This window comes from Polyodon spathula, chromosome 17 (genome assembly GCF_017654505.1).
Source record: "Polyodon spathula isolate WHYD16114869_AA chromosome 17, ASM1765450v1, whole genome shotgun sequence".
Classification (NCBI taxonomy): Eukaryota; Metazoa; Chordata; class Actinopteri; order Acipenseriformes; family Polyodontidae; genus Polyodon; species Polyodon spathula.
Window position 1 is genome coordinate 4643591 of NC_054550.1, and position 19343 is coordinate 4662933.

Consider the following 19343-nt stretch of genomic DNA (forward strand, 5'->3'; position numbering starts at 1 on the left):
ATTCCACAAAGCAGCAGTAATAGTTGGCAGTGATTTCGTATCTGTGATGCAACAAACTGAAACACCTGTACATCAGGTTCTAAGTGTTCTTCTGTTCCAAGTGTCTGGGTGCGGCTGTGATGCAGTCCTCGAATGCCTGCTCTTCGGTCCTGCTCCTCTCTCAAGCTGAGACTGACTGTTGTGTTGAATTGGGGAGCGGAGGGGCTCGTGATTCTGCTCAGTGCTCACTGTGTTCAAGCGAAGACCATCAAACTCGGTTAGACCCCTGATCTAAGCAGCGGAACTCGAACCCAGACCTCCAGAGGAGGGGGGAGGGCGTTTTTAGAAGTTTCTCCAAGAGAACAAAGGCTTCACCTAGAGACTCTGACGCCACACTCTATCACTGCCGGCCACAAAGCACGTTCTCTACGAGGGATTGCAGTACAATGCCTTTCCATCCCATAGTGTAGGTGGGGTCTAACTAGAAGATATTCTTAGAAAACATCCCCAGACTTGTAAGTAATTCAGCATTCCTACCTTTCAATTTGACTTTAATAGCCTCGCCACATTTGCATGACACTGAAAAACAATGGCTTCGACTTCGGACTCGGACCCCGAAACTGATTCTAATTGCTGTAGAATGTGTTTGCGGTCCGTGACGGACAGTGTTCTAGGTGGGTCTGGCTGGAGGAGGGGGCGGCCAGCTAACTGAATCAGTTAAACCTCAGTCCAGACCGTGAAGTAGTTCATTGGTTTGTTTTCCCTGTTAAACCAGGAGTGGAATACTGGCCCTCCAGGACCAGAGCATTGCACAGTCCTCTCGTTTGTAAATGTTTCCTCGGTACTTCTTCCTGATGCTCTCGAGACATGAAGCAGCCAGCAGGGAACCCTGAAGTCTCATCCCTCACCCTGCGTTTCAAACACTCCAGGCAGGGTGAGTGATCTGCCTTCTTTCCACTGACGGGTCCTGATCGCAGCGACAGATCCTCACAGCCACCAACGCACTCACACAGGGGCGCTTAACTCCTTCCTCCTCCCCTCCTCCTCTTGTGATGGCTGGAGGAAAAGTCTGACCTTCATTATTCCCAACTGAAGCAGGCATACAAACATACGCACCTTCTAGTTTAAACTTTGATGATCCTTGTGTAGTGGCGTCTAACGAAGACCAGGAGTGGAACGGCCAACTTTGGCCACCCCTGTCCTCGTGGGTCTCGTATTTAAACCTTGGGTGGTCTAAGGTTTGTTTGTTTTTTAATTCAAGTATCCCTATTGCAGTAAACCTAAGCTGAGGGAACACAAAGCCAGTGTGGCTTGGAACTTGGTTTCAGGAGATTAGGTTACAGGCGGCTGCACGACACACCAGGAGAGGTTTGGGTTTGTACAGCGAAGTTGTCTCACAGTCTCCTGGAACCAGCTTTCTAGCCACTTCCTGAAAAAGTAGCTTTGTGCTCCCTCAGCTTAAATGATACTTGGTAAATAAAATGCCAGACATTCTCCATGTCTTCAAATTGAAAGTTATTTTTGTTTCCTTCTAGTCAAAGTGTTTGCCACTGAACGGGTTGAGCGAGTTTCTTTCAGTATTTCGCTCAGCGGGGCACATCTCAGCCTCTCCTCTGTTTGTATGTTCTGCTCTCCGCAGCTCCGTGCATGGGGGGGGTGGGAGGGTGGGCTGTGTGTTTAAATGAGCTGCTGTTGAGTTGAGACACGGACCAGTTCCACACAGTCTCACACATCATTGCACCTGCAGCCGCCAGGAAAAAAAGAAAATCAACAGAAACGAATTGATTGTAACGCTAGGTCTGTAATCCGATGTATATAATACGATGTATTGTAAAGTGCACAGTGAGTGGGGCATGTGTGTTGTGTTTCTGTGCTTGATTCCTACCTCAGGAATTGAAAGCTAGGCATGTCTACCTCGAATATCTACAAGCACTATTACTTAGAAACTAGTTCTGTTTTTTTTATCTTTTATGAAGTGGCTCTGCCTCTCTGTCCCTCTTTCAATCTCCATCACTGTTTCTTTTTCTCTCTCTCACACCCCTGTACTCCACTCCACTCTGCAAATGGCAGGGTTCCAAGGCAAGACAAAGGAAAACATTTGCAAAGACTTTCTCTCCCAATGCACAAAGCAGTATGTCCAGTCTCTGTCCATCCAGCCCTTCCATAAATAGAGCTGCACCCCTCTCCTCCTCCTCTCCCTCACTGCACACCTCTCCTCACTGCACACCTCTCCTCCTCTCTCCCTCACTGCACCCCTCTCCTCCTCCTCCCCCACACTGCACCCCTCTCCTCCTCTCCCTCACTGCACCCCTTCTCACTGCACCACTCCTCCCTCTTCTAGCAGAGGCGTTCCTTAAACTCACCTGCTAATCCAGTCCTGCCTGGCTGCCTGTAGATATTCTGCGTGTGAATAACACCTGCGATTATTTTCCTTGTGCATTTGCTGACGGCTCTACGAAGACCAGACTCCCCCCATAAAGACATCTTTTAAAAGAGACCAGTTCATCTGATCTCTTACCAAGGAGCTGTGCTGTGCTGTGTTGTGCTGTGCTGTGCTGTGCTGCTGTATTTTTTATTTGAAGGACAATAACCCCCCAACGGGTTTCTGGTGGTGTTCTTAATTTTATTGAATTTTTTTGGGAGATATGGAGCCTGTTAGAGTGGTTCTTCTCCTCCTGTTCCTCACCCTCTCGTTACTCTGGGAGAATTCCCAAGCCCTGGATTCCTCTTCGGACTTCTCCTACCTGGGATCATCCTTCAGTGTGGAGCCGTCCGGCGGAGAGAACAGCACAGAGGTATTTGTTTCTGATTTCTACACAGTGAAACCTCCAATTATCAGAGCACGGCTCTGATACGGTGTTAACCTGCCCTGTTGTGCGCTGTGCTCTTCAGCCCCTCAATCTCTGGGATTACAGTACAGTGCAGAAGGTCATCTATTAATGTTGTCTAATGTCTTTTTTAGGAGGTGTCTTGATTGGGGGGGGGGTCCTGTAAACAATTCTAGTTTCAGTTCGCTTATCAGAACAGACCCTATTAACCTGCCATATTTTAATCTAGGAAAAATAACTGTGCAGGTCTTCATGACGCCAACTTTAAAGAACAAATAACGAAAACTTCCCTGTGTGATTTACTTCATGATGAAAGTGCAGAAATCCATCAGAAAAATCAGGAAACTTCACTTCATCAAACTTGTTTGCGTTTTCTTATCTGATTCTTTTTGAAGCTGTTAGACTGCACTTGTAGATCTCTTGCTCTGCTCTGGACTCGCCTGACCTCAGCACCACACCACTGGATCCTCAGCTGTTGCGCTATCCTTACACTATTGCATGGCTAATCGGTTACTGTAGACAGAACTTGCAGTGATCCTAACTTGTTGCATCCCAGTTCGTATTGTATTTTAGTGGTGTTATTATTTGCTCTTACTGTAAACTACACTGTAAAATATGAATCCTGCTTTGTAACCTTGTACTGCCCTGTAACACCTGTCAGTCGCCTTGGATAAAGTGTGTCTGCCAAATAATAATAATAATAATAATAATAATAATAATAATGAGAACTAGACTGGGATGTCTTAGCTCCTTCTCTTTCAATGAGAACTAGACTGGGCGATTGATAGGTTGCTGTTTATTTATCTATTTATTTATTTATTTATTCACACACACACCAGGAAAACCTTGTCAATCGCTGGCGTACCCAGGATGGCAATCAGACTCCCGTTGCATAGGGTTTTGATCAATTCCTGATTTCCCTATGAGATTAATAAAACGCACCTGAGCTTGTTACCCATACACACTGGGGCTAATAAAGCTGGTAGTAAAACCTGGATTAGGTGGCACTGATGTGCACTAGGAACAGGAGTCTTCTTTCCATCCCTGGTGCCCTCGCAGGTCGTCAGGGATCTGACGCCACTTAGCAGATTGATATTGTAACTGATAGCCTGGATCAGCTGGGCTCTGTGTATTGAGATGTGATGGGAGGGGAGATTCCCGATAGCCTGGATCAGCTGGGCTCTGTGTATTGAGATGTGATGGGAGGGGAGATTCCCGATAGCCTGGATCAGCTGGGCTCTGTGCATTGAGATGTGATGGGAGGGGAGATTCCCGATAGCCTGGATCAGCTGGGCTCTGTGTATTGAGATGTGATGGGAGGGGAGATTCCCGATAGCCTGGATCAGCTGGGCTCTGTGTATTGAGATGTGATGGGAGGGGAGATTCCCGATAGCCTGGATCAGCTGGGCTCTGTGCATTGAGATGTGATGGGAGGGGAGATTCCCGATAGCCTGGATCAGCTGGGCTCTGTGTATTGAGATGTGATGGGAGGGGAGATTCCCGATAGCCTGGATCAGCTGGGCTCTGTGCATTGAGATGTGATGGGAGGGGAGATTCCCGATAGCCTGGATCAGCTGGGCTCTGTGTATTGAGATGTGATGGGAGGGGAGACTCCCGGGAGTTTAATGTCTTTGTGCTTGCTTGCCAGGTGCTTCTGCGCTACAGAGTCCTGTCCTCCTCTCCTTGTCCTGCTGCTTCAAACGGGCTATGTGGGGTGCTGAACTGCACCTCCCCCTCCCAGCAGGGGGCGCAAGGGAGCAGCCCTTCCCCAGGCTGGTGCCAGGCTCAGGGGGAGGTCGTCACCCGCGTTGACCGCTCCTCCACGCTGCAGCTCAGGTACGGGGTTCAGTGCCAGCGTTTCCAGTGTAACCAGTCAGAGCTTGGAGGTGAGGGGCTGGTTCTCCTCCACGGTGAATAGCTCTGAACACTACTAATGAGTCCAACATGAGGGGTGAGTGAGAACAATAACCTGGAGCTTCACTTTTTACATGAAGTTTAGGTTTCAAACACAATGAGGGCTGAGTCTTTTGTCAAAATGCAGTGTTATTAGCAGGGCAATTTAAAAATACAATGTGCTAGAAACTGGTTCAGCAAGAACTGAGCGCTGGGCGACACAGCCCAGGAATGTCAACACAACCTGTCTCTAAGAGAGAACCTGTAGCATTCCAAAAGAAGAGGCAAGGGCTCAGATTCTCAAGGTGAAGCCGTTGTTTTTCACAAAGTGGCGAGGCTATTAAAAAGGTCAAATTGAAAGGTAGGAATGCTGAATTACTTACAAGTCTGGGGATGTTTTCTAAGAATATCTTCTAGTTAGACCCCACCTACACTATGGAATGGAAAGGCATTGTACTGCAATCCCTCGTAGAGAACGTGCTTTGTGGCCGGCAGTGATAGAGTGTGGCGTCAGAGTCTCTAGGTGAAGCCTTTGTTCTCCTGGAGAAACTGCGTCATATTTTTTCTAAAGACGTTCTCCCTCCTCCTCTGGAGGTCTGGGTTCGAGTTCCGCTGCTTAGATCAGGGGTCTAACCGAGTTTGATGGTCTTCGCTTGAACACAGTGAGCACTGAGCAGAATCACGAGCCCCTCCGCTCCCCAATTCAACACAACAGTCAGTTTCAGCTTGAGAGAGGAGCAGGACCGAAGAGCAAGCATTCGAGGACTGCATCACAGCCGCACCCAGACACTTCGAACAGAAGAACACTTAGGAACGAGATCCTACCTGATCTCAGAACTTCTCAATCAGGCAACAACAGTGCGACAGTAGCCGACTACAGCACCCCCGCCTGCTAGCAAGCACGAGTGACGGGCAATGACTTGGCATCAGTGACAGAGCTAGATTAACCCAGGCGACCCATTCCATGCCCTCCCCACTCTCTGCGTGAGCTCCCTGAGTACCTGTGTCATTCTCGCACTTTGTTCTGGGAGTGTATCCTGGCTGCAGGTCTGCAAAGTCAGAGGTTTCTCTTGTTTGTTTCAGCTCCTCTGGGTGTTGCTGGTCCCAGTCCGTGGCTCCTCGTCTCCAGTTTGTCCTGCTGATGAGGGTGGAGCTGGGGCTTCGATCTGACACCGGCTCTCCTAACAGCCCCCCTCAGGCTGCCCTCCTCCCACCTGTCAGGTGAGACTGCTGCACAGAGCAGGGGGTAGTGTGGCAAAACTTCCAGACCTGGTCTTTGTTCCAATTCTGTTTAATTGGTGACGCTGAATCTCAGTAGAGTTTCGTAAGGCTGCACAGCAGTAACATCTGAATTGCAAATGTTGTTTTTGTAAGGATTTGTAGTCCTGAATATAATTTGTAATAAATGGACACAAATATTCATAATGAATTGAAATTGATTACTGCAGAAACAGCCATTATTTTAAAATGCAGCTATTTTAATTCAGCCCTCCAGACCCCCAAGCAGAGAACAATTTCATTTGACCTGTTACAGCCTGGACTGGAACACTAAAGAAAATATCACTCCTGATCTGAACTGCTTTTCAACAGGTTACCCCAAAACTGCGCGACGTCCTTCAACCTGAGTGTGTCGGACCGCGAGGGAGACGTGGTGAGGTGTCGCTACGGTCAGCGAGCGCGGGCGGAGTGCACACTCTGCTCCCAGCAGCCATTCCTGCAGCTGGACGAGGTAACACGGTCAAGCAGGAGAAACGTTTCAACACTTCAACAATCAAAGCACCTTGACTTTACCTGGCTAGGGTCAAGAAAATAGCTCAGGTTTGTTTGCCTGACTTTCAGGAACACTCTCACTGTCTTCAGGGTCATGTAACAGGCTGTCAGTCATTAGAGGAAGCAGCTGATTGGTCGATGACCCGAAAGAAGGTGTTAAAAAGGGAGAGATTTTCTTGCTCTGGCTGGGATGTGAAAGTATAAAGCATGCAAACAAAGGGCTTCTCTCACTCTGCTGCAGTCTGGTAGCGTGGAAAGAGTGCTCGCTGTCATTTCAGTTTCTGTGGGAGCTGCACAGTGAAAGGTAGAGCCCAATTGATTTTATGTCTAGATTGGTTTCATTAATGCAGGACCTCTTTAAGATAGAGTTTTTATGTATTGTAATGGAACCCACGCCCCTGTGTATAACGAGTGTACTGTAAAGCAGGGCTGCACAATCCCAGCCCTCAAGCACTCAAATTACTCAACTGAATCAATGTAATCTCATCCCAGGTCCTAGTCACTTCATTGTTTAATTATATTTTCTGGAACGCTGCTGTAAATGAATTGCAGTGTGACTCTGAGTGTGTGTTTATGCTGCCCTCTGCTGTCTGGTAGAAGCTGTGCGTGCTGTGGTACACAGGCGGGGCAGCTCAGGGCTCCTACGCTGTGGAGCTCATTGTGGAGGACTATCCCAGAGCAGCAGTGACTCTGACACACACCCAGGGGACCCGCACCATTCCTCCGTACTCCTCTACCGGAGCACCCCTGAGCTCCACGCCACTGCACTTCACTGTCACAGGTGTGGCTAAACTCCCTCCCCTTTAAGAGGTTATAACCCTGCTTGTGTTCTTAATGCTGGCGAGCTGAATGAATGATGTAAGTGTTACTGTTCGTGGGCTGCTGCTCCAGATCACCTTTGAGGCTAAAATCACTTCCCTTTACCCTTGATTTGAAAGTACATTGTCACCCTTCTTAAAGGTGAATGAATGAAGTTCTGGCTGTTCTTTTTTTTCATTTTTAAAACATTCTCTATGCCTGAGATTCATATTTTGTTGTGTGTGTTTTTTTTTTTCTATTTTTAAATACCAAAAAAAAAAAAATGTGTTTCCTGATCAGTGGAGGGAGAATCCTTGGAATGCCAGCCCGGATTGGCCCGTCCCGGATTCACAGAGCCCACTCCAGCCAATGGGGAGACAGTATCCGTGCTGCCCTACGATGAAGTGACGTTCACCATCAGCACCGTCAGCTCCGATATGTAAGATGTCACTTCCTGGCTGTTTGTTTTTCACTGTGTTTCTACTGAGAAACAACCTCTTCCCAATCAGATCAGGACTGTTTGTAACTGTGATGAGACCTTCTGAAGGGTTTCTTTAGCAAAAGCACAGTGTGATAAATCACAGTGAATGCATGGTAAAGAATATTAGAAAAACACAGCAAACCAGGGTGCACTGTAATAAATGCAGAGCTAAGCATTGGAAAAGCAAGGGAAAAGTGCGAAGGATACCGTGCAAAAATACCAAGATAAACCTCTCTAAGTGGACATAGAGCTAGTAAACCCCCAAAAATATTTAGTTTAGTTTTTTCATGGGATAAATGAATGGGGTTGATTTTTTGGTGTCTGTTTACGTTTGTGCATCCCTCATCAGACAAGCCTTGCTGATGGTGCAGTTTGTTTACATCCCCATCGTAGGGTTCTGTTTTTGCCAAGCAGACTTATTTACAACAACTGGAGGAAGAAGTGGTTATAAAGTGCATTAAAAAAATTATCTAATTATCTCTCTCTCTCTCTCTCTCTCTCTCTCTCTCTCTCTCTCTCTCTCTCTCTCTCTCTCTCTCTCTCTCTCTCTCTCTCTCTAATAGATTGGATAATCAGTTGTATTAGGTTTTCCAGACCGGAGTGTGTGTGTGTTAGTAATGCGCTGATGCAAATCTCCCCCCTCCTTGTGTCCCAACAGGGTGTCCGATATCACAGTTCTGGGCCCCCCTGGGCTGGTGCGGTCCAAACTGTGGGAGGGACAGAGAGCCGGGGTCCGCGTGCTGTCGGCCAACGTGAGCTGGACCGGAACCAGTAGGAAGGACCCCAGAAGCAGACCCGTCTGTTTCAGCGCCAGCACTGAGAGGTAAACACACACGGGCAGAGAGGATGTGCAGAACAGAACCTGAATCAGAGCCAGAACCTGAATCCGACCCAGTTAGAATCAGACCCAGACAAGTCTGTTATATTTTGACTTATGTTTGTGTTTTGTTTTTCAGGTTTCAGTCTGAGCCCAGATGCATTTGGATTGCACAGCGTATGTTTACTTTCATCTTTTTGTATTATTGATATGATGTATAGCACATTCCCCTCCAACAAGTGTTGGGGTGGATTAGTAATTAGTAGCTTGTAAAATATTAAAGATTATAAAAAAACTCACTTCTGTAGTGTCTCCTTTTAAAAGTTTTCTCGGGTGAATTTGCACGGTAATTTAACAATTCCTCCCCACCCTCATGCTTTTACTATAGTTTACCATGTTTTCATGTGGTTTACCAGACCTCTCTGTGCTGTACCAGACCTTTCTGTGCTGTATAATGCTTCCCTATGCTTTACTATCCCTCTCTGTGCTTTACAATGCTTCCCTAAGCTTTACTATCCCTCTCTGTGCTTTGCAATGCTTCCCTATGCTTTACCAGACCTCTCTGTGCTTTACAATGCTTCCCTAAGCTTTACCAGACCTCTCTGTGCTTTACAATGCTTCCCTAAGCTTTACCAGACCTCTCTATGCTTTACAATGCTTCCCTAAGCTTTACTATCCCTCTCTGTGCTTTACAATGCTTCCCTAAGCTTTACTATCCCTCTCTGTGCTTTACAATGCTTCCATATGCTTTACCAGACCTCTCTGTGCTTTACAATGCTTCCCTATGCTTTACCACACCTCTCTGTGCTTTACAATGCTTCCCTATGCTTTACCAGACCTCTCTGTGCTTTACAATGCTTCCCTATGCTTTACCAGACCTCTTTGTGCTTTACAATGCTACACTATGCTTTACCATACCTCTCTGTGCTTTACAATGCTTCCCTATGCTTTACCAGACCTCTTTGTGCTTTACAATGCTTCCCTATGCTTTACCAGACCTCTCTGTGCTTTACCATGCTTGCGCTGTGCTTCATAACACTTTGCTGGTCTGTTATAAAGGTCTGTCTGTATAGCGCAGCTCCCATTCCATTCCTGTCTCTGAGTGTATGGATGCAGGATGTTGTGTTGGGTTGTGTAGTTGTGTGTCCCATGGTGTCTCTGACCTGTGTCCTGTGTGTGTTTGTTTGCAGAGCTGACCATAGCTCCTCCCCCAGGGACAGGTATGTAAGCCCCTCCCACACGGATTTTGGGCTGGTAGTTTTGGAATGTTCTTCACTGCACTTCTTTTTCATTTGATTTGGCCGATTCAGCGTCTAAATGTTCAGCGACGGGAGGTTATAAATTTGCCCGCCAAGATGTTTCCATGTAATTGTTTGCATCGTGATGACAGCCTCCGTCAGGAAGTTAACAGCAGCCGCATGCCAACAAGAAGCTGAAAATAGAAGCTTTAGCACTGAGACTGGCATTGATCACACAATTGTATTGCGATTAGCTGCCATTTCAATGCACATCCTGAAAGGAGCTCGAAGCCCAGAGCTGTGTGGTGATGCTTTCCTTGTTTCCTGTTCCACAGTGCTGCAGTGTCTGGAGGATCGGATGAAGCTGTTCCTCCCCCGAACCGCCCTCCCCCGGATCAGAGAGAGTGACCTACAGCTCATCGACCCCACCTGTGACATCACAGGAAACTCCACCCACTTCCTGCTGGATATCCCTCTAATAGGCTGCGGGACCAGGATCCAGGTACAGCTCCAACCCCGCCCACATTCCAGAACACACACAGAAACCCTGCCTACAGAGCCTGCTAACAGCGTAGACCGCATTCCAGAACACACAGAGAAACTCTGCCCACAGAGCCTGCCAACAGTCCCGCCCCTATTCCAGAACACACACAGAAACTCCGCCCACAGAGCCTGCTAACAGTCCTGCCCATATTCCAGAACACACATAGAAACTCCGCCCACAGAGCCTGCTAACAGTCCCGCCCATATTCCAGAACACACACAGAAACTCCGCCCACAGAGCCTGCTAACAGTCCTGCCCATATTCCAGAACACACACAGAAACTCCGCCCACAGAGCCTGCTAACAGTCCTGCCCATATTCCAGAACACACAGAAACTCCGCCCACAGAGCCTGCTAACAGTCCTGCCCATATTCCAGAACACACACAGAAACTCCGCCCACAGAGCCTGCTAACAGTCCTGCCCATATTCCAGAACACACACAGAAACTCCGCCCACAGAGCCTGCTAACAGTCCTGCCCATATTCCAGAACACACACAGAAACTCCGCCCACAGAGCCTGCTAACAGTCCTGCCCATATTCCAGAACACACACAGAAACTCCGCCCACAGAGCCTGCTAACAGTCCTGCCCATATTCCAGAACACACACAGAAACTCCGCCCATAGAGCATCCCAACAGCCCCGCCCACATTCCAGAACCCCCACGCATTCAGTTTCTAGTGGTATATAGTGAATTGGTGCTAGCTGTGCTCTCCCCTCTACCCAGGAAGAGGACTCGTACCTGGTGCTGGTGAACGTGGTGTCGAGCCGTGTGTCGAGCCAGGCTCCGGGCGCTGTGATCACGCGCATCCCCTCCCTGCGCTTCCCGCTGGCCTGTCGCTTCAAAGCGGGGGGTCAGGTGACCGGGGAGGTGTCTGTACCCCAGGGGCCCAAGGACGAAGCCTTCGGAAAATTCACCTTTGACATCAAGTTTCGCAGGGAGCTGCCGGCCGCGTTGGGTGCGGGACGGATAGGGGACATGGGCAAGATGGACACGCCCTTCGATCTGGACCCCAGCAAGCCGCTCTACCTGCAAGTGAACGCCAGCTGTAACATCACCGGAGTGGAGCTTGTGGTGCAGTCCTGCTGGATCTCCAAGACCAATGACAACACAAGGAGTGATGACAGTGCCTTCATAGATCAGGGGTGAGGGAGCCTGCAACTAATATACTACAGCACAGAGGAGCCAACTAATTAAATACCGTCTAGAACTCAGTGCTGTACTGGGGATCTGAGAGCCAGCTAATTCAATACAGTCTATAGAGAACTCAGTGCTGTACTGGGGATCTGAGAGCAGCTAATTCAATACAGTCTAGTATAGAGAACTCAGTGCTGTACTGGGGATCTGAGAGCCAGCTAATTCAATACAGTCTAGTATAGAGAACTCAGTGCTGTACTGGGGATCTGAGAGCCAGCTAATTCAATACAGTCTAGTATAGAGAACTCAGTGCTGTACTGGGGATCTGAGAGCCAGCTAATTCAATACAGTCTAGTATAGAGAACTCAGTGCTGTACTGGGGATCTGAGAGCCAGCTAATTCAATACAGTCTAGTATAGAGAACTCAGTGCTGTACTGGGGATCTGAGAGCCAGCTAATTCAATACAGTCTAGTATAGAGAACTCAGTGCTGTACTGGGGATCTGAGAGCCAGCTAATTCAATACAGTCTAGTATAGAGAACTCAGTGCTGTACTGGGGATCTGAGAGCCAGCTAATTCAATACAGTCTAGTGTAGAGAACTCAGTGCTGTACTGGGGATCTGCAGACTATGCAGTGTATAATAATCCAGTTTAAATTGTGAATGTGGACTGTGTGCTTGCTGAGCGCCTCTCTCCCTTTTCCTTTCTCTCTCCCAGGTGTATGGCCGGTGGGGGTAAGGTTCAGATCGTGATGGATGAGCTCAATGAGAAGATCTACCAGATCAACCTGACCTCCCTCATCCCGGCTCGCATCATCCCTGAGGTCAGTCCCCCAGCCAGCTGCTCCTCCTGGCCCTCTGTGTGCCGTGCTCCTATTGCATATCAGAAACCGACCAATCACAGCGAAGGGCTTGCCAGAATTCCAGGTGCACTGATGTCATCCCCTGCATTGGAGCTCCACACCTGATTCCAGCGTTCAAAAAAACAAAACAAAACAAAAGCAACACACCAAAGATTCACTTGCAATACAGAAATACTAAAAGAAACTTGATAAGGTTTGAGCTGGAAGACTCTATCCGTGTCTTCAGTGCTATATTATAGACTGCTGAGGATCATTCCACCATTCAGATGAATGTTTCCCCTGCTGGCTCTTTTCAAAAGGTTTACCTGGATAAATCTGCACTGTAGCTTGCAGCCCCTCCCCCACGGCTTTTTCCCCATGGCTATGCAATGTTTATTAAAATGCCTTCCTCTCTCCTCTCCCCAGGTGTATATGCACTGCTCTGTGAAGCTGTGTATGATGATGACCAGTAAGACTCGCTGTCCCTCTCTCTGCCCCTCCCGCTCCTCCCTCCCTACTTCCGCTCATACCTCTGCAGCCAGTCCCTGGAGTCAAGTCTGTTCACAGTCAGCGCCGGTCCGATCCGGCTCGGCGTCAACTCCACCATCTCCGACTCTCTACATCCATTATCGGCCCAATTCATCAGTTGAGGTCAGTCCAGCGACCAGGTCTTCCGCGGGAGTGTCAACTTGTGAGGCGTAGGTCAAGGTGTGTGAACAGTGAGATGCTACCACACACACACTTGCGTGTCACAGCTGTGGGTGCGTGTCACACAGTACAGAGACATAACACTATAGCCACATGAGTGCACACGCACAGAGACACAGTGTTTGTGCGTGTCTCAGTGTGTGTGCGTGTCTCAGTGTTTGTGCGTGTCTCTGTATTTGTGCGTGTCTCAGTGTTTGTGCGTGTCTCAGTGTGTGTGCGTGTCTCTGTATTTGTGCGTGTCTCTGTATTTGTGTGTGTCTCAGTGTGTGTGCGTGTCTCTGTGTTTGTGTGCGTGTCTCAGTGTGTGTGGGTGTCTCTGTATTTGTGCGTGTCTCAGTGTGTGTGCGTGTCTCAGTGTGTGTGTCGTGTCTCAGTGTGTGTGGTCTCACAGTGTGCGTGTCTCAGTGTGTGCAGAGTCTCACACACGTGAACAGAGGTCTCAGTGTGGTGTGTCTCACGTGTGTGTATTTGTGTGTGAGGTCAGTATGTGTGCCCTCAGTGTGTGTGCGTGTCTCAGTGTGTGTGTGCTGTGTCTCTGTATTTGTGTGTGTCTCAGTGTGTGTGGGTGTCTCAGTGTGTGTGCGTGTCTCTGTATTTGTGTGGTGTCTCTGTGTGTGTGTGTGTGTCTCAGTGTGTGTGGGTGTCTCTGTATTTGTGCGTGTCTCTGTATTTGTGTGTGTCTCAGTGTGTGTGCGTGTCTCTGTATTTGTGCGTGTCTCTGTATTTGTGCGTGTCTCAGTGTGTGTGCGTGTCTCTGTATTTGTGCGTGTCTCAGTGTGTGTGCGTGTCTTTGTATTTGTGCGTGTCTCAGTGTGTGTGCGTGTCTCTGTATTTGTGTGTGTCTCCGCCCTGTTGCACATGTTAAAAGCAGTACTGACAGTGCTCCTCTCTCTCTCTCTGCAGTTCCGAACCGTGTTGGCATTGCCGTGGGGGTGGTTCTGGGGGCCGCAGTGCTCCTGATCGTCGGTTGGCTGCTGATTAAAACATTCCTCGGGATTCGGAACAAACACAAGCTCAGGCACTACCGCCTCCAGGAGTGACAGAGAGGCACAGACACACACAGACAGAGACGCAAAAGCAGGAACACACACATACACTGACATACTCTCACACAGAGACACAGACAGACAGATACACTCACTCACAGCAATGCACACTGGCCTGTTTTATCAAGGAATGTTGCGATTGCATTAGGTGTAATGACTTTGATAAGTCTGGCCCTTGCAGTGAAGCACAACTAAATACTTATGACGGCAGGCAAGCAGGCATGCAGAAGGGATGAAAACACAACACAGAGGTGGCATGGCGTCTGCAAGAAACACAAACCTTTACATCTGCAGAGCTAGACATCTGCTTGGGTGGTTTGCATTGACAGTGGGTCCGACAATGAAGCTAGCACTGAGGTGCTGCACGTTCCCCAGACAGCCGCGCTCCCTCGGGACTGAGGGAAGCAGAGCAGTTAGATCCATTCCAGGTTTCGCTAGGAGTGTCATGATACGCACTGTGGCTAATCAAGCCGGTAGTAAAACCTGGAGTGGGGTGACATTGCTGTGCAGTAGGAGTCTGGTTGTTTGGTAACATGGTCTGTCTCTGAAGCCAAACCCCTTCTTGTTCTGTATTGTTTTGCATTAACAGCAGCTGCTACAGGGTAACTCCTGCCAGACATGCAGGGGGCTTGAATTTCAGGGTTTATGTCACGTAACATTTCCAGGGAATGGGCGTTTATTTTAAAAAATGTATAATATTACTGTGTGTGCATGTATATTAAATATTCTATTGATTTGAAAAGCACATATTTGGTGTCATTTACTTTCACTAGTAGTAGTAACCAAACGGGTACCCTTATAACTATTATTACAAGTTAATGTGTATAGTTGACCCTGCGAGCTGGACATCCTGATAGAAGAGACCGGGTCAACTAGACAGAGTAACTTATGATAAATAATGTTTGAATTACAAGATGAGACTGCAGTACACCGTTCACGGCGGTCCCCTTGTGTTTTAGATGTTGTGTCAGTAGCTAGTCTGATGACACCGATGCAAGGAAGATCTGGAGTCGTGATTTATTTTAAAACAGAAAAAAGACGGGACTTGTATTTCTTCACATTTTTATTTATTTACAATATAGACAAGAAAGATGTGGGGCAAACACAGCACATGTCTGTGATCCCGCGGGTTTCAATAAAGTGTGGAGTAAACGAGTCTTGAGCTGCTTCGGGGGGGGGGGGGTCACTGTCTCCCAGTAGTACTGAAAGACCCCCCCCCACTCTGGTGCAGAGGCACAGAGGCCTAGTGATCCCTTCAGTATTCCAGCAGCCTGTCACACCTTCCCAGAGTCACTTCCTGAGAGAGAGAGAGAGAGAGAGAGAGAGAGACCGTCAGGCACACGGAACAGTGCTACCCACGACTGCATCACAATCCGTTCCCACCTCTCGTTTGCTAATATTATCACTAGGACTGCCCACCACATTTAAAATCCATTCTCTCACCTCTATAACGGACCCTTCTGTGCTGAGGAGCTCCTGCCCCAGTTGTAACTTGTACACCACAGTACTCATTCTTCTCCCCATCAGACTCCAACTTCATAACGCACCACCAACACAGACAAAATACTACCACTGGCTGCTTTACAGAAGGGGAGGTACCTGGCGCTGCAGAGCAGGATGAGGTTCTGTACGGCCGCGATGGTGGACTGATCATTCTGTCCGGTGACCAGGTGTCTGTCCAGCACCACGTGCACCGCGTCCACTTCACTGGCTGCAACACAACGACACGGTGAGTGTGTGTGTGTGTGTGTGTGTGTGTGTGCGAGCGTGTCTGTGTCTCAGTGTAACTGCAGTCGGTCAGCTCCACTCACCGCTGTAAGTCGCCCCCGAGTCCTTCACAAAGTCTTCCACCAAAATGGGGAGGTTTGCAAAGTCTCTGCGGCGTACCAGCTCCAACACTGAGGGCTGCCGGGAGAGAGGTGGTTATACAGGCACTGCACTGCACTGCAACATACATCTAACAACTAGCAGTGTGTCCCTACCCCGGTGAGGCTGTACCCCCTGAACAGCCAGGATCGCTCCTCCGTGACGGCACTGCAGAGAGCAGAGACACCGTGACCCACTGCGCACACGGGCTCTGAAACAACACAGGGAGGAGAGAGAGGAGAGAAAGAGAGAAGAGAGGGCTTCAGCTCCCGGAAACCAAACCAGCTGGAGCTACAGTAAAGTCATTCTCAGAACACGGTTGTTTTCTGTTTGGTTTAAACACGCTTGCTTGAACTTGCTGAACACACCGAGAGGAGCGAGTCCTTGTGTTTACTTCACTCAGGAAGAGAAACGACCCTTCGGGGCTCATCCACGTTATTCAGCCTGATCCTCGCTGTGGACTAACCACCGCGCTCTGTGGAGGTCCAGTCTGTGTGCTCAGTCCAGACAGCGTGATACATTCTGATGAAGTCAGTTCAGTCTGCAGTCTCTAGACAGTGTGATACACTCTGATGAAGTCAGTTCAGTCTGCAGTCTCTAGACAGTGTGATACACTCTGATGAAGTCAGTTCAGTCTGCAGTCTCTAGACAGCGTGATACACTCTGATGAAGTCAGTTCAGTCTGCAGTCTCTAGACAGCGTGATACACTCTGATGAAGTCAGTTCAGTCTGCAGTCTCTAGACAGTGTCATACACTCTGATGAAGTCAGTTCAGGACTCACTCTTCTCTGAGACGAAGTGCTGCAGGATTTTTGCCAGGTAGCCGTTGTGCGCCAGGTCTGACATTGCACCCGGGGAGCTGGGGATGAGGAGAGCATGATAGCGGGCTCCTGGAGAGAGAGAGAGAAGAGAGAGCAGAGAGGGAGGAGTGAGAAAGAGGTAGAGGGAGAACATGTTAAACAGAATGGAGAAAGCTCACCAAGGCTGGGAAGGTATACTTTTTGCAGAGCAGAGTGCCACCTGAACTTTGAGACAACTTTAACCCTTAGTGGTCCATTTATTCAGCGCCTGTGAGGTGCGTCAGGTCCAATTTATTTTCACACACAATGTTTAAAATGGGTTTTTTTTTCAGAGTAAAACAGGTTTAAAACGCATTGCATGGCAAAAGGACACTCAGTACTGCACCTCCAGCCAAGCCCCACCCCTTGTTCGCTGTATTTTTCACATACCTCTTTAGAGACGTGCATACTGATAAATCCTCTCCTGATCACTTGCTTTATCACCAAACTCCTCAATAATGCGATTCAAGTCATTATTTTATTACTATAACATTTCAAAAAGCGCTGCAAACGTCTGTGATATTCTTTGAGTGCTGGATGCAGAAGCAGCTGTCTCCTTTGTCTGTGTCCGTCTTATCTTTGTGGTGCAGCTACTAGCTCTATTGCTCACACGCCCCCTTTTTTTTCGGCTTCATTCGGTCATTGAAAGGTTTTCTCTGCTTTATCCAGAGAAAAAATAACTAGAGACCTGTGCTTGACGTCTTTTTGATGATATCGGACCGGAAAGGGAAAATCGTAATGTCGAACCTGGTCCGACATAGGACTGCAATGGGTTAAACTGGAACGCACTGGGAATGCTGGTACCCACTCAGACAACCCACAGCAAGAAGTGCCCAGATAGTTAAAAGAGAAATGACTTCTTTCTTAATCGTGCATCTCCTCCCTCCCCCTCTCCCTCTCCCCTCTCACCATCGATGGACTCCAGCTTGGCCGGGCCGGCGTAGGCTTTCATTCTGAAGTCCTGGATCAGCCTCATGTTCGTCTCGTCAACATCGACAAAGTCAATTGGCTTCCCCTGAGAGAGGGATAGAGAGAAGAGAGGAGGAAAGAGAAGAGGGATAGGGGGAGAGGGTTCATAGGTTACCTTGTTTGTACATGTTCTTGTGCTAGTTGCCAATGGTTTAGTTATCTTTCTGCATCCCCAGTGCTGCTCTGCACCTTGCTTTTCTGTTAATCCACTCCCCTCCCTCCCTGCTTTACAGTAGCACACAGTACAGCACACTCCACACAGCGCACCCTGCCCTAGACCAGGACGCGCACACACAGACACAGTACAGCACACTCCACACAGCGCACCCTGCCCTAGACCAGGACGCGCACACACAGACACAGTACAGCACACTCCACACAGCGCACCCTGCCATAGACCAGGGCACGCACACACAGACACAGTATGGCACACCCTGTGCTGCGCTATGCAGCTACTGGACTCACCCCAGGAGTGGCGATCTGCAGGTTGAAGGTGGAGCTGCACAGATTGAAGCAGTGAAGGAAGGACTGAGCAGACACACCTGAGACAGAGAGAGAGAGAGAGAGAAGGGAAATAAGGGTGAAATGTTATAGTGATGTACTTACACAACCGTGCACTTGTGCTACTATTATGACACAATAAGGGCGTTCTTATGATATCATATTACCGTATATCCTTGTTCTACAAAATAAAACCTAGTAATCCGTAGAACTATTACATTTAATAATAATAATTTATTGATTCGGGGAATGTCCCAGGAAAACAAATAAAATAATAATTTAAAAAATATATACAATAGCTAAGGTCCGTATCATCGTTGTAATAGTTATTTAAAACAAATAATAAATAATAATAATAATAATAATAATAATAATAATAATAATAATAATAATAATAAATACCGCTGCGTACATTACAACAGCCCAAATGGGTCGCTCGGAAGGATAATTAGATATATCACAATAGATTATAACCCGTGCTGCTGTCCCGTACCCTCAGCTGCAGAACTCGCCACAATCAGACATGTAGGGTTAGAAGCCATCGTCATTATGATTTAACACGACAGATATTTAACTGTGCAGGGGCCGCTCGGCTCTCTGTCTCTTAAATAATCTTCTAATAATTACTCGCAAGTCGGAATCACACGCACTGCCCCTAAACCCGTTAATCATTTCTGAGAGACGCACGTCTGCGTAAATGACGTTGCGTTCACAAACAGAGGGAACACTCCCTTCTCTTCCTGGAGCCGCCTGCGCAGATTGCGGGCTTGTGTTTGTGAATGGCAATGTTGTGTCCCACTTATTTTCGGTGCCCTTTTTCGTGGAAACAGCGGCTCCTGCACAGCAGTTCCGCGTTGTACAGCTTCTGTATGAGGGTGACTGAAAACTAGCAAAGATATTGCGCCATCTGGTGCAACAAATATACAAACTGTGCTGACAGTAAACTATATCGCTGGTTGTACTCATTATTATCCTATTAAACTGTTGCTAACGATCATTCATATATATATATACAAAAAATAAACAAAAAATATGTGTGTGTATATATATATATATATATATATATATATATATATATATATATATA

General features: G+C 47.9%; 2 protein-coding genes across 2 annotated transcripts; one reads left to right on the plus strand and one right to left on the minus strand.

Annotated features, from left to right (window-relative positions):
• Positions 1 to 2272: 2272 nt before the first annotated feature.
• LOC121330088 lies at positions 2273 to 14075 on the plus strand. The gene is made up of 14 exons (XM_041276359.1): positions 2273 to 2774; positions 4456 to 4643; positions 5784 to 5921; positions 6291 to 6429; positions 7068 to 7251; positions 7569 to 7707; positions 8408 to 8572; positions 8706 to 8743; positions 9757 to 9786; positions 10140 to 10306; positions 11076 to 11494; positions 12204 to 12309; positions 12754 to 13018; positions 13939 to 14075. Exons 1-14 carry the CDS (start codon positions 2625 to 2627, stop codon positions 14073 to 14075), a joined length of 2265 nt encoding a protein of 754 aa, XP_041132293.1. The 5' UTR covers positions 2273 to 2624.
• Positions 14076 to 15131: 1056 nt separating this feature from the next.
• Positions 15132 to 18945, minus strand: gatd1 (glutamine amidotransferase class 1 domain containing 1). The gene is made up of 8 exons (XM_041275105.1): positions 18750 to 18945; positions 18221 to 18297; positions 17696 to 17801; positions 16730 to 16837; positions 16064 to 16158; positions 15893 to 15986; positions 15681 to 15792; positions 15132 to 15378 (listed from the first exon to the last, which is right to left on the minus strand). The coding sequence occupies exons 1-8, from the start codon at positions 18802 to 18804 to the stop codon at positions 15372 to 15374; spliced, it is 654 nt and encodes a 217-aa protein (XP_041131039.1). The 5' UTR covers positions 18805 to 18945; the 3' UTR covers positions 15132 to 15371.
• Positions 18946 to 19343: the final 398 nt, after the last annotated feature.

What these genes read in the sequence shown, in the direction of transcription:
- LOC121330088 (XM_041276359.1), top strand. Translation starts at nt 2,625, where the DNA reads ATGGAGCCTGTTAGAGTGGTTCTTCTCCTCCTGTTCCTCACCCTCTCG. An exon ending in GCCCTCCTCCCACCTGTCAG is followed by an intron (nt 5,922 to 6,290) that starts GTGAGACTGCTG and finishes GCTTTTCAACAG; the next exon opens with GTTACCCCAAAACTGCGCGA. An exon ending in TTCAGCGCCAGCACTGAGAG is followed by an intron (nt 8,573 to 8,705) that starts GTAAACACACAC and finishes TTTGTTTTTCAG; the next exon opens with GTTTCAGTCTGAGCCCAGAT.
- gatd1 (XM_041275105.1), bottom strand. Translation starts at nt 18,804, where the DNA reads ATGACGATGGCTTCTAACCCTACATGTCTGATTGTGGCGAGTTCTGCA. An exon ending in TGCAGATCGCCACTCCTGGG is followed by an intron (nt 17,802 to 18,220) that starts GTGAGTCCAGTA and finishes TCCCTCTCTCAG; the next exon opens with GGGAAGCCAATTGACTTTGT. An exon ending in CAAGCTGGAGTCCATCGATG is followed by an intron (nt 16,838 to 17,695) that starts GTGAGAGGGGAG and finishes CTCTCTCTCCAG; the next exon opens with GAGCCCGCTATCATGCTCTC.